Source organism: Manis javanica, chromosome 10 (genome assembly GCF_040802235.1).
Source record: "Manis javanica isolate MJ-LG chromosome 10, MJ_LKY, whole genome shotgun sequence".
NCBI classification, from domain to species: domain Eukaryota; kingdom Metazoa; phylum Chordata; class Mammalia; order Pholidota; family Manidae; genus Manis; species Manis javanica.
Window position 1 is genome coordinate 42,902,063 of NC_133165.1, and position 13,877 is coordinate 42,915,939.

The 13,877-nt window shown below is 39.9% G+C and overlaps 1 protein-coding gene across 2 annotated transcripts; it reads left to right on the forward strand.

Moving 5' to 3' along the window:
- Nucleotides 1-4,190: 4,190 nt before the first annotated feature.
- Nucleotides 4,191-13,374, forward strand: NUPR2 (nuclear protein 2, transcriptional regulator). 2 transcript variants are annotated; one of them, XM_037003031.2, is made up of 3 exons: nt 4,191-4,724; nt 5,111-5,651; nt 8,692-13,374. In XM_037003031.2, exon 2 carries the CDS (start codon nt 5,349-5,351, stop codon nt 5,643-5,645), a length of 297 nt encoding a protein of 98 aa, XP_036858926.1. In that variant the 5' UTR covers nt 4,191-4,724; nt 5,111-5,348; the 3' UTR covers nt 5,646-5,651; nt 8,692-13,374. The 2 variants fall into 2 exon arrangements, with proteins under 2 accessions (XP_036858926.1, XP_017529888.1); XM_017674399.3 differs by having other exon boundaries at nt 4,191-5,651.
- Nucleotides 13,375-13,877: the final 503 nt, after the last annotated feature.

Genomic DNA, 13,877 nt, shown 5'->3' on the forward strand with positions numbered 1-13,877 from the left:
GAGGGAATACTCCCAAACTCATTCTATGAAGCCAACATCACCCTAATACCAAAACCAGGCAAAGAACCCACCAAAAAAGAAAATTTCAGACCAATATCCCTGATGAACATACATGCAAAAATACTCAACAAAATATTAGCAAACAGAATTCAAAAATACATCAAGAGGATCATACACCATGACCAAGTGGGATTCATCCCAGGGATGCAAGGATGGTGCAACATTCGAAAATCCATCAATATCATCCACCACATAAACAAAAAGAAGGACAAAAACCACATGATCATCTCCATAGATGCTGAAAAAGCATTCGGCAAAATTCAACATCCATTCATGATAAAAACTCTCAGAAAAATGGGTATAGAGGGCAAGTACCTCAACATAATAAAGGCCATATATGATAAACTCACAGCCAACATCATACTGAACAGGGAGAAGCTGAAAGCTTTTCCTCTGAAATCGGGAACAAGACAGGGATGCCCACTCTCCCCACTGTTACTCAACATTGTACTGGAGGTCCTAGCCATGGCAATTACACAAAACAAAGAAATACAAGGAATCCAGATTGGTAAAGAAGAAGTTAAACTGTACTATTTGCAGATGACATGATATTGTACATAAAAAACCCTAAAGACTCCACTCCAAAACTACTAGAACTGATATCGGAATACAGCAAAGTTGCAGGATACAAAATTAACACACAGAAATCTGTGGCTTTCCTATACACTAAGAATGAACCAATAGAAAGAGAAATCAGGAAAACAATTCCATTCACAATTGCATCAAAAAGAATAAAATACCTAGGAATAAACCTAACCAAAGAAGTGAAAGACCTATACCCTGAAAACTACAAGACACTCTTAAGAGAAATTAAAGAGGACACTAACAAATGGAAACTCATCCCATGGTCTTGGCTGGGAAGAATTAATATTGTCAAAATGGCCATCCTGCCCAAAGCAATATACAGAGTTGATGCAATCCCTATCAAATTACCAACAGCATTCTTCAACGAACTGGAACAAATAGTTCAAAAATTCATATGGAAACACCAAAGACCCTGAATGGCCAAAGCAATCATAAGAAAGAAGAGTAGAGTGGGGGGTGGTGTCTTGCTCCCCAACTTCAAGCTCTACTACAAAGCCATAGTAATCAAGACAATTTGGTACTGGCACAGGAGTGGAGTCACAGACTGGTGGAACAGATTAGAGACTCCAGACGTTGGCCAAAACATATATGGTCAATTGAATTTTGATAGAGGAGCCATAGACGTACAATGGGGAAATGACAGTCTCTTCAACAGATGGTGCTGGCGGTGTTGGATCGCTACATGTGGGAGAATGAAACTGGACCATTGTCTAACCCCATACAGAAAAGTAAACTCCAAATGGATCAAAGACCTGAATGGAAGTTATGAAACCATAAAACTCTTAGAAAAAAACATAGGCAAAAATCTCTTGGACATAAACATGAGTGACCTCTTCTTGAGCATATCTCCCTGGGCACAGAAAACAAAACAAAAATGAACAAGTGGGACTATATCAAGCTGAAAAGCTTCTGTACAGCAAAAGACACCATCAATAGAACAAAAAGGTACCCTATAGTATGGGAGAAAGCAGTATGGAGGTTCCTCAATATGCTCAAAATAGACTTACCATTTGACCCAGGAATTCCACTCCTAGGAATTTACCCTAAGAACGCAGCAATCAAGTTTGAGAAAGACAGATGCACCCCTATGTTTATCGCAGCACTATTTACAATAGCCAAGAATTGGAAGCAACCTAAATGTCCATTGGTAGATGAATGGATAAAGAAGATGTGGTACATATACACAATGGAATACTACTCGGCCATAAGAAGTGGAAAAATCCAACCATTTGCAACAACATGGATGGAGCTAGAGGGTATTATGCTCAATGAAATAAGCCAAGCGGAGAAAGAGAAATAGCAAATGATTTCACTCATCTGTGGAGTATAAGAACAAAGGAAAACTGAAGGAACAAAATAGCAGCAGAATCACAGAACCCAAGAATGGATTGACAGTTACCAAAGGGAAAGGGACTGCGGAGGATGGGTGGGTAGGGAGGGATAAGAGGGGGAAGAAAAAAGGGAGTATTATGATTAGCATGCATAATGTGGGTGGGTGGGAGAAAGGGGAGGGCTGTGCAACACAGAGAAGACAGGTAGTGATTCCACAGTATCCTACTACGCTGATTGACAGTGACTGTAATGGGGTTTGTAGAGGGGACTTGGTATAGGGGAGAGCCTAGTAAACATAATAGTCTTCATGTAATTGTAGATTAATGAAAACAAAAAAAAAAAGAGAAAGAAAAGGGGGTTACTCCCTGATAGGATAAAACTGCAAATCAATGATTAATGCATGCTTTACATATCCTTAATTTTGATCCTTTAAAGGATGTCAGATGATCAGCTATGGAAGTACATTTTTATGATAATATTTCTTTCTCTTAAAAAAAAAACAGTTCTTGTGTGGTGATCTCCAAAAGGTTCTTCACAGTGGTATAAAGGTCATATCAAAGTGTGGGCAAAGGGTTTGTTTGTGTTTATACAGAGGATCAAAGCCTAATTTGGCTACCCAGAAAACGAATTAAGATACGATATGAAGAAGAACTTCCAACATCAACATCCTCTGGAAGAGTCATTCCAGAAGATGATCATCAAACAACTTCAACAAAGATCCTGGTGCTGTTGCAGTTGTAGCTGCATTCATCCCACCAGTTCCTGGACTTGCCATTGGAATGAAGAAGGAGATATCTAAGCTGGCCTGTGCATACAGTAAAACAACAAATTTGACTGAATCTATACTGTCAAAACTCAACCAAGCATTAGGAGAAGTGCAAGTTGCAGTGCTACAAAATCATGTGACTATAGACTATCTACTGTTAAAAGAACATACGGGATGTGAACAGTTCCCAGGAATGTGTTGTTTAATTTGTCTGATTTTTCTCAAACTATTCAAATTCAGTTAGACAATATCCATCATATCATTGATAAATTTTCACCAATGCCTAGGGTACCTAACTGGTTTTCTTGGTTTCACTGGACATGGCTGGTAATTGTAGGTCTGCTTTTGTTATGTAGCTGTATTCCTATTATGTTAATGTGTGTACGTAATTTGATTAGTAGTTTAAAACCTATACGTGCTTATGTTACTCTACAAGAAGATATGTCAAAGATATAATCAATCTTTCCATGTTTTCTTCTGTCTGCTACTTCTATAGCTTTTCTTCTTCCTTCCTAATTACAACCCTTTAGTAGAATTTGTGCCTCATATCGAAAATTACCGAGTATCATAATTTTTCCAAGTGGTAAAGATACCTCAAGACAAATGCTGGGCATAGAAGTCACAGGGCATAAATCTGCAAAGAAGTAAAAAGCTAACCTTTTCAAACAATATGGTTTCTCTCTCACTTACCAACTTTATATTTCCCTGTATGGCCCCAGAAGACGACTGGTTAGCCAGAGACGGGTAAGATTCCTCAAGGGAGGAACAACCTAAGACAGGCACAGTCGCAGGGGGGCCGTCAGGTGAGAAATTGGGTATCAACAGAGGTGAGACTTAGAACCTCACCCCCCGTTTTGAGAGAAATCTTCTGCATCCGTGGATGTTCTGTTGCCCTTGTCTAGCTTGGATTAATAGTCAGTCTATAGGCACAGACCTGATCATCTACATTTGCCCTCTTACAGCACTAAATTATGTTTTCTACCTTTATCTTGCATCTAACTACCACTTCAGCATTTTATTTAAAAAATAATAATAATAATAAGGGAGAAATGTGGGATTCACATATAAATCAAGTATATAAATCAAACGAATAGTCATATCTGACTGGATTGTTTATAGTTCATGATGCGTGATCAAAACAGAAAGTTTCTGTGATATGATTGCCCTTGCACTGTTCACCATGTAAGAACTTATTCACTATGTAAGAACTTGTTCACCATGTAAGAACTTGTTCGTTACGCTTCAGAAGATTGGAGACTGTTGATAATTAGGCTTGGGGTTGATTAATGATTGTGCATTGAGTTCCCTATACAGAATTTTATTGTTGTTAACAACCATTTGATCAATAAACATGAGAGATGCCTTCTCAAAAAGAAAAAAAAAACACTCTCCTGGGACTTGTTCATTTAAGGAACCACCAAATTGCCCACAGAGTGTGGTATGTGGGCTACACCCCACCAGGGATAGGGCATCACTGTAGAAAACATTCTCATTGGCAACTTGGTCATACAGAAACAGCAAGTTCAAACATCTGAGAAGCTTTATTTTTTTTAAGCAGGGAATTATTTTCTATCTATTTAAAACGAAAGTCCCGGAGGTGGTAGCTGCAATTTTTGTGGGAAGAGAATTATCTGTGCTAGTTAAACCAAACCAAACCAAAACAAAGGCCTTCTTCCCAGTAACTCCCTGAGAGCAGATTTGGGGAGACAGTAATTAGGTGATTAGACCTGGGGGTTGCCGCACCGCCTGGAGCGCCGCGTGGCTCCGTGGCGCAGCAGCTCTCAGGGAGGAGCTGGTCTGGCAGTTGCAGAGCGCAATCCTCCCGCCTTAGTCCTTGCGCCTCTGCGCTTTTTGTCCAGCACACTGTCCCCACGCCCGCCGGGCCGGGAGCGCCCCGGACTGGGGGCGGCACTCAGCTCCGGCGGTTCCAGGCTCAGCGCTCCCGACTCTCAGCTGTCATCCCACGCTGTCGCACTCCAAGGTATCACGCCTGACCGGAGGACCTGGGCACCTGAATAATCCGCAACTGCGCGGGATCCGGGCCTTGCCTTCTTCTCAAAAGCCCACTTAATACAATTAATTCATACTCATAAAAAACACGGGTTGTGGATAGGAAGTAGAACTAATGTATGTATGGCCCACCAGCCAAAACTACTTTAAGCATTTTGATGCATTTTCTTTCAGTCTTTTATATAGATAAATGTGTTTTTAAAATACGTTACTGGGATACTGAGATATTTCTTCAGAAGCTAATTTTCCACTCTACATCGCTGTTGCGGACTTCCTCATGTCATAAAATAGCGTAACAATATGTTTGCTGCTCATAAAAGTCCTCCGGCAAAACTCAAGGTCCTTATTTTCTTTAAGCAGTCCCTCGCTGCTGACACCTGGATACTTCAGCACTTTTGGTCAGCATGAAGTGCTCGGTCGCGCCGCCACCGCACCGGCCCAGGCAGAAGGAGTCGCAGTTCCGGAAACAAGCGCTAAAGGTCGCGCGGCACTATCCCGGCTCTGACGTCTGTCCCCTATGACGGAGCCAATCGAAACGTGGGGCGGAGTCCCAGTAGCAAGCGCGCGCTAAGCGAGCTCCCGGGCAGCCGGTGCCATGGACGCGGTCCCTCTTAGATTCCAGGCTCAGGCTCCCGCACCACCCTCCGAGACGTGTCCGCTTGTTATCTTTGACGAAGGGCCCTACGACTGCCTGGATTACTACTACCTGCGCGATTTCCCGGCCGGCGGGGCCGGGCGCAATAAGGGTCGGACGCGACGCCAGCGGGAACTGCGCACCAACTGGCCGGTGGCCGGCGGCCACGAGCCCAAGATCGCGCAGAAGCTCCTCAACGGCCAGCGCAAGCGTCGCCACCGCCAGCTGCAGCTCAGGGCGCGCACTCGCCTCTCCTGAGCGCCGGTGCGTGCGGCTGCGACCGGCCAGGGCCCAGGGAATCCTCGCGAGCGCCCTGAGCCACGCGGGGCGCCTCTCCGCTGGGCTCCATGCTACTCGACTCGCGCAGAATCAGCCCCCTCCGAGGCGGCTCCCTATTAGCGAATGGTCGCTGGAACCCCTAAACCCGCAGCTTGCCTCTTGGCTGCAGTTGGAATCATGTAAAACTTTTGGAATTCCTTTTGGAATTCTGTAGTTGGGTAGAATAAGGGGTTAGGAAACGCAGAAAACGGTTGTTTTTTTTTTGTTGTTGCTTTTTTGAGGAACATTATCTTAACTAGGCCACCCCCTTCACCAAGTCCCCCGCACAAACCCCATTACAGTAAACCGTCCATCAGCGTAGTAAGATGCTGTAGAGTCACTACTTCTCTGTGTTGCACATCCCACCCCTTTTCCCCCCCCACATTATACATGCTAATAGTAATGCCCCCTTTCTTTCCCACCCCCCTATCCTTCCCTTCCCACCCATCCTCCCTCAGTCCCTTTCCCTTTAGTAACTGTCAATCCATTCTTGGGTTCTGTGATTCTGCTGCTGTTTTGTTCCTTCAGTTTTTTCTTTATTCTTATACTCCACATATGAGTGAAATCATTTGATACTTGTTTTTCCCCACCTGGCTTATTTCACTGAGCATAATACCCTCTAGCTCCATCCATGTTGTTGCAAATGGTAGGATTTGTTTTCTTATGGCTGAATAATATTCCATTGTGTATATGTACCACATCTTCTTTATCCATTCATCTACTGATGGACACTTACATTGCTTCAATTTCTTGGCTATTGTAAACAGTGCTGCGATAAACATAGGGATGCATCTGTCTTTTTCAAACTGGGCCTGCTGCATTCTTAGGGTAAATTCCTAGAAGTGGAATTCCTGGGTCAAATGGTATTTCTATTCTGAGCTTTTTGAGGAACCTCCATACTGCTTTCCACAATGGCTGAACTAATTTACATTCCCACCAGCAGTGTAGGAGGGTTCCCCTTTCTCCAAAACCTCACCAACATTTGTTGTTATTTGTCTTTTGGATGGTGGCAATCCTTACTGGTGTGAGGTGATATCTCACTGTGGTTTCAATTTGCATTTCTCTGATGACTAGCGATATGGAGCATCTTTTCATGTGTCTGTTGGCCATCTGATTTCTTCTTTGGAGAACTGTCTGTTCAGCTCCTCTGCCCACTTTTTAATTGGATTATTTGCTTTTTGTTTGTTGAGGTGCGTGAGCTCTTTATATATTTTGGATGTCAACCCTTTATCGGATCTGTCATTTATGAATATATTCTCCCATACTGTAGGATACCTTTTTGTTCTATTGATGATGCCCTTTGCTGTACAGAAGCTTTTCAGCTTGATATAGTCCAACTTGTTCATTTTTGCTTTTGTTTCTCTCACCTGGGGAGACATGTTCACGAAGAAGTCACTCATGTTTATGTCCAAGAGATTTTTGCCTATGTTTTTTTCTAAGAGTTTTATGGTTTCATGGCTTACATTCAGGTCTTTGATGCATTTCAAATTTACTTTTGTGTATGGGGTTAGACAGTGATCCAGTTCCATTCTCTGACATGTAGCTGGCCAGTTTTGCCAACATCAGCTGTTGAAGAGTCTATCATTTCCCCCATTGTATGCCCATGGCTCCTTTATCGTATATTAATTGACCATATATGTTTGGGTCAATGTCTGGAGTCTCTATTCTGTTCCACCGGTCTGCGGCTCCGCTCCTGTGCCAGTGACAAATTGTCTTGATTACTGTGGCTTTGTAGCAGAGCTTGAAGTTGGGGAGCAAGACACACACCCCCTCCACTCTACTCTTCTTTCTCAGGATTGCTTTGGCCATTCAGGGTCTTTGGTGTTTCCATATGAATTTTTGAACTATTTGTTCCAGTTCATTGAAGAATGCTGTTGGTAATTTGATAGGGATTGCATCAACTCTGTATATTGCTTTGGGCAGGATGGCCATTTTGACAATATTAATTCTTCCCAGCCAAGACCATGGGATGAGTTTCCATTTGTTAGTGTCCTCTTTAATTTCTCTTAAGAGTGTCTTGTAGTTTTCAGGGTATAGGTCTTTCACTTCTTTGGTTAGGTTTATTCCTAGGTATTTTATTCTTTTTGATGCAATTGTGAATGGAATTGTTTTCCTGATTTCTCTTTCTATTGGTTCATTCTTAGTGTATAGGAAAGCCACAGATTTCTGTGTGTTAATTTTGTATCCTGCAACTTTGCTGTATTCCGGTATCAGTTCTAGTAGTTTTGGAGTGGAGTCTTTAGGGTTTTTTATGTACAATATCATGTCATCTGCAAATAGTACAGTTTAACTTCTTCTTTACCAATCTGGATTCCTTGTATTTCTTTGTTTTGTGTAATTGCCATGGCTAGGACCTCCAGTACAATGTTGAGTAACAGTGGGGAGAGTGGGCATCCCTGTCTTGTTCCCGATTACAGAGGAAAAGCTTTCAGCTTCTCCCTGTTCAGTATGATGTTAGCTGTGGGTTTATCATATATGGCCTTTATTATGTTGAGGTACTTGTCCTCTATGCCCATTTTGTTGAGTTTTTATCATGAATGGATGTTGAATTTTGTCGAATGCTTTTTCAGCATCTATGGAGATGATCATGTGATTTTTGTCCTTTTTGTTTATGTGGTGCATGATGTTGATGGATTTTTTAATGTTGTACCATCCTTGCATCCCTGAGATGAATCCCACTTGGTCATGGTGTATGATCCTTTTGATGTATTTTTGAATTCAGTTTGCTAGTATTTTGTTGAGTATTTTTGCATGTATGTTCATCAGGGATATTGGTCTGTAATTTTCTTTTTTGGTGGGATCTTTGCCTGATTTTGGTATTAGGGTGATGCTGGCTTCATAGAATGGGTGTGGGTGTATTTCCTCCTCTTCTATTTTTGGAAAACTTTAAGGAGAATAGAAAACTTTTTTTTAAGTCAAAGTGAGGCATTTCCTTCCAGTGCTTATGCACAGACTGAAGAGAATAACCGATTTTGTTTTTCTACAGGATACCCGAAGGACCTGATACAAGTATTTTCTCTGACTCCAGCTGTAACTGTGGTCCTAAGGGGGAGAGAATCCACGTTGGTCAACAGACTTTTGACATCACTTAATTTCACTGCTTCAGTATCTTTTATTTACTGATTGTTAATTAAGTAACACCTAAGTTGATAAGCCTTTTAGGGTTAATTAAAAGAGCAGCAGGAATGGCAGTTTAACTCTTTTGGCTTTTCTTACTTGGTAGGGTCACTCTTTTCAAGTCCACAAGTATTTGAGTTCTTATGTGTAAAAAAGAGGTCACAAAGATGGATAGGGGGAGAAAAAAGATGGGAATTTGCAAGATTTCAACCCAAGTGTCATAGACTCCTTTTCAGGTTTAATATTTGTTTGCAAGAATAGGAATATTTTAACTTGTAATAGTGCATATTGAACAGTTGCTAGCTTCTCTGCACTATTGATCCCACAACAGTCCTGAGGTAGACACTACTGTCTCCATTTTATCAAGGGTATTCTGAGGCACAGTGAGTTCAAATAATTTTCCAGAGGTCATACAGCTAGCTAGAAGACCAGGCATTACAGATATTCGAAAGTGTTCACTCTTTCCAGCAACAGTTCTCCTCAACTGTAGACAATGTTCTCTGGTTCATACTCACCCACCAGCTCTATGTCCAAGGACAAACACTGAGTTATAGTTTAAAAATTATGCAGAATATGGCAGGGTAGCTTTCCTTTCTTCAGTCTGCATGCATTTGGTTAGGACTCTGTGCTCAGTGGAGAGTGCTTGTTAGGAAGGCTGGTATACTGGAAGGAGCAACTTGAATTTTAAGCCTAATTATGCCTGTTGATCTCTCTGGCATTCAACAAATTTCTGAGTAGTAACTACTTTCAAGTTTCACCAAGCTTAAGGTTTATCATTTATAAAATGGAATAATATTGGATTACCTTGCCAAACTAGATTATAGATAAAATATATAGAACATCCGACACAAAGACCTGGCACATAATAGATGCTCAATAAATGTAACTTTTTATATTTATGAACACAATCCCTCCTCTCCTCTCTAGTCACAAAGTCTTAAAATTATTTCACTCATTATATTAATTAGTTTAAAACGTTTCCAATATCTAGGCAATGTTGTATGGTACAAGTTCTGGCTTTAAAGTCAAAACAGCTGTAATGACTTGGGCAAATTGCTTAAATTCTATTTGCTTACCTATGTAATGGGAATAACACAGTACCTATTTCAAGATTTCTTGTTAAGTGTAAATGAAATGCTGCCACTGTCTTAGCCTTCAAGATTTGTTTCCTTACTGCTAGTCTTCCTCTGCTATGTCTCAGATACTATGCTCAGATTAATCTTCCTGAGGGCCATTTTAATCATATAAAGACCCTCAGTGACTGCTTTTAACCTTGTAGACTTAAAAAGCCTAGATTCCTTATAGTGTACTGGAAATCACTGATTGGATTTCCTTAAATTTGTCCCACAGCTTCCAAAAGTACACTCTGGTTCTTGACACAAGTCTTCTGTCCTCTACTCACCATTTTCAACTCTGCTTCTTCATTTGAATCTGGGCTGTCTACTTAGCATGCCCTTTCTCCACTTAAGTTTCAATCTTTTTGAAACTGATTCCACCTATACTTACTACTGCTTTCTCCCTGAAGCTTTCATCCACATTGACTGTCCAATCCTTAGAAATTCTATAGAACTTCATATGAACACCACTAAACCACTTGTTTCTATAGTATTTTGTAATTATACTAAACAGTTAAAACTCAGTAATTTTTTGTGTGATATATGCAAGGCACTGTATTTATGTCTTAGTTATTCATAGAAAAAACTACATATAGAGTATAAGGACCTTATGTCTTAAACATCTAAGTTCCTACACAATTCCTACTGTAAAGCACAGCATACCCAGACAGATATAAACCATGTTAAAGCAACAGTCTTGTCAAGGTGTTCTAACTAGATTCTGGTTTAGATATTAAAAATTTCCCAACTTAAATATAGTAGCTTTAGAAATTGTATATCAGTTAACTGTTACTGTGTAATAAATTACTCCAACCTAGTGACTTAAAACAACAAATACTTATCTCAGTTTCTGTGGGTTTAGAATTTGGAAGTGGCTTAATTGGGTGCTTTTAGCTCAGGGTCTTTTATGAGGTTTTTTTTTTTTGAAAAACCTTTTATGAAAGGAATTAGGCTCCCCACCTTTTGAAAGGAGTGTCAATTTGTGGACATATTTTAAACCACCATGGTATGTTTAATTATTTTAAGTGTGTTCATCATAGACAAACTGGAAAATACGAACAAGCCAAAAGCAAAGGAAGAAATCATTATCCAATGGATTACATCACTACTATTTGGGTATATATAATTGCATTCTTTAAAATATATATGAACTTTCTCAAAATATAAACATACCAAGTATACTATTTTGTAAACTGTTCTTTCACTTGATATATTGTGAAGATACTTTTCATGTCAGGTATTATTTCATAGCATTTTAAATGGCTGCACAGCATTTCATCATAATGTATCATAACTGCAGCTGACTCTTGAATAACAGGTTTTTAACTATGTGGGTCCACTTACACACAGATTTTTCTCAAAAACAGGAAAATTTTTTGGAGATTTCCAACAATTTGAAAAACATTTTCTTTCATCTAGCTTACTTTATTGTAAGAATACAGTATATAATACATGTGTTAATTGACTTTATGTTATTGGTAAGGCTTCTGGTCAACAGTAGGCTATTAAAGATTTGGGGGAGTCAAAAGTTACATGGGGATTCTCAACTGCACAGGGGTTGGCACCCCTAATCCCCATTGTTCAAGGGTCAACTGTAATTCATTCTATATTGTAGGACACTTAGGAAATTTACAGGTTTTCCCTATTTTACACAGTTTGTTAAGTGAACGTCCATATTGCTGGTTTCTTTCACATTCATGGCTGTTTCTTAAATTCCTAAACCCGGAATTTCTGGAACAGGATTTGCAGTTTTAAAACTTCTAGATATCTACCACCTAATTTAAGTAGGATTTTTATTGGAGTCATTAAGAATCCATCAAGCCAAATGTCTGGGTCAAATACCTGTAACAACGCCTGCAAGAGTTCTTAGTTCAAATTTTGATGACTGTAAGTGAATTTATTAAGAATGACTGAAATTATGGAATGAGAAGTTGTTACATAAATTTTACTAGAGTGAATGTCAGCATATTTAACTAGCAAATTACAAATTATATATAGCAGAATTCTGATATTTTCAATTCCCACATTTTGTTATGTTTTAACCCACGTTATTAATTTGTTTTTTGAATAGAGATAATACATTAACCATTTCCAAATCCAAGATAGAAAATGTTGTCAGTAAAAGTCCTACTACTGTGCCACAGCTACCCAGTACCTGTGTACTGGCTACAGATACTTTGTGCATCCACAATATGGTCTTTTCATTTTACACAAATAATAGCCCTCTATACTCAATTTTTGCCCCCACCCCCTTTTTTTTCTTTTCTCTTGACAGTTTATCTTGGAAGTCATTTAACATCAAAATATAGAGCAGCTTCTTTATTCTTTATTACAGCTGCATATTATGTGACTGCCTTTCTTTTACCTACCAGTATTCTATTAAAGAATTCAGGTTGTTTCCAATCTCTTACTATCACAAAATAACCTTGTATAAATATCTAGTATTCTCTCTTCAATTTAGGAATTAATGACTTAGCTAAGTATGATTAAATTATCTCTATTCTGACTCTGGATGCCTGTCCATCTTGATTATTCAAAATTTTATTCACTCTAAGCTCTTCTTGCGCCAGGATGTCCTTTATAAGGCTCCTTTTCTCCATCTCTGCTTATGAATGATCCAAAGGCAAGTACAAAGTTTTATCATTTGTAAAACTTCATTTCTTTAAGAAGTTCTGTGTAATGAAACTCTGTTTTTGCATTATTTACCCTTTGGTTTCACAAACATTCTGCTGTTGTGGAAAGAATGCCTTAAATTCTGCTACCTCTGGTGGAAGAGGCAATTTTTTAATTGAAATCCAAGCAGAAATAAGAGGTTCCAACTCTTTTCTCTCCTTCATAAATCCCATCCCATCCCAAGGACTTTTTCCATGAAGCCTTCATTGAAGTGCCACTAGTCAGCTTTCCTCTACTGCAGAGGCTTTAAAATGTTACCGTTGAAGGGAACACAGTACAGCACGAAGAAGACAAGTAATGACTATAGCATCTTACTACACTGATGGACAGTGATTGCAATGGGAGAGGGGAGACTTGATAACATGCATGAATGTTGAAACCTTCATAAGACTGCCTATCAATGATTTCTTAATTTTAAAGAAAAGGTTACCATTAAAAGCATTTCACATCAAATACTACTAAAGCACACTCTTGGGGCCTTTGCAATTGCTGTTTCCTAGGGCTGGAATGCTCTTATCCTTGATAAACACACAGCTTGTATTCCCACTTCATGGACTCACAGGCTGCCTCTTCAAAGACTCCTGCCCTATCCCACCTCGAACTCCCTATCTCCCTTACCCTGCTTTTGCTTCATGTCACCACTACCTGGTTTATGTACGGTTTTTGTCTCCCCTCCCTGAATTTAAGCTCCATAAAGGTAAAGTCTTGTTTTATTTGGTGCTGTATCCACAGAACCTAGCCAGCATTTGTAGACATTCAGAACACTTAATTATCCGTGAATGAATGCTATCCCAATTATGAGCAAATTCTACACTATATATGATAGGGAGTTGAAAACATATAGCTATACATTAAGGCATTATTACTATCTGAGCTTAACTTTTGTTGACTGGCTCCACAGACAAGAACAATATATCTTCGTTCAGTTCGTACTACGTGCTCCCACTGTGGCTCAAAAACTATTTATCCAAATAAGTAACTTAATGCTGAGAAAGGTTAAATAACTTGCCCGAGGTCAGTGGCAGTCCCGCCGGAGATCTGACCCACTCTCAAGGTTAGATTTACCCTACTCAGATTCATAATACAAATGTTTGAAGGTAGCAGTGAAAAGTTTCCATAGGCAAACGGGTGAGGATTCCGACTCCGGAGAGTTTCCGAGGACGTTTGTGCGGGAACAGGAACTTCCGGTTTTCCTGGCTCCCGAGCTCCTGACGCAAACCGCGTAGGCCGAGGCGCCGCGGTGCCGTCTTGTTCTTCCAATGACCTT

What these genes read in the sequence shown, in the direction of transcription:
- NUPR2 (XM_017674399.3), top strand. Translation starts at nt 5,349, where the DNA reads ATGGACGCGGTCCCTCTTAGATTCCAGGCTCAGGCTCCCGCACCACCC.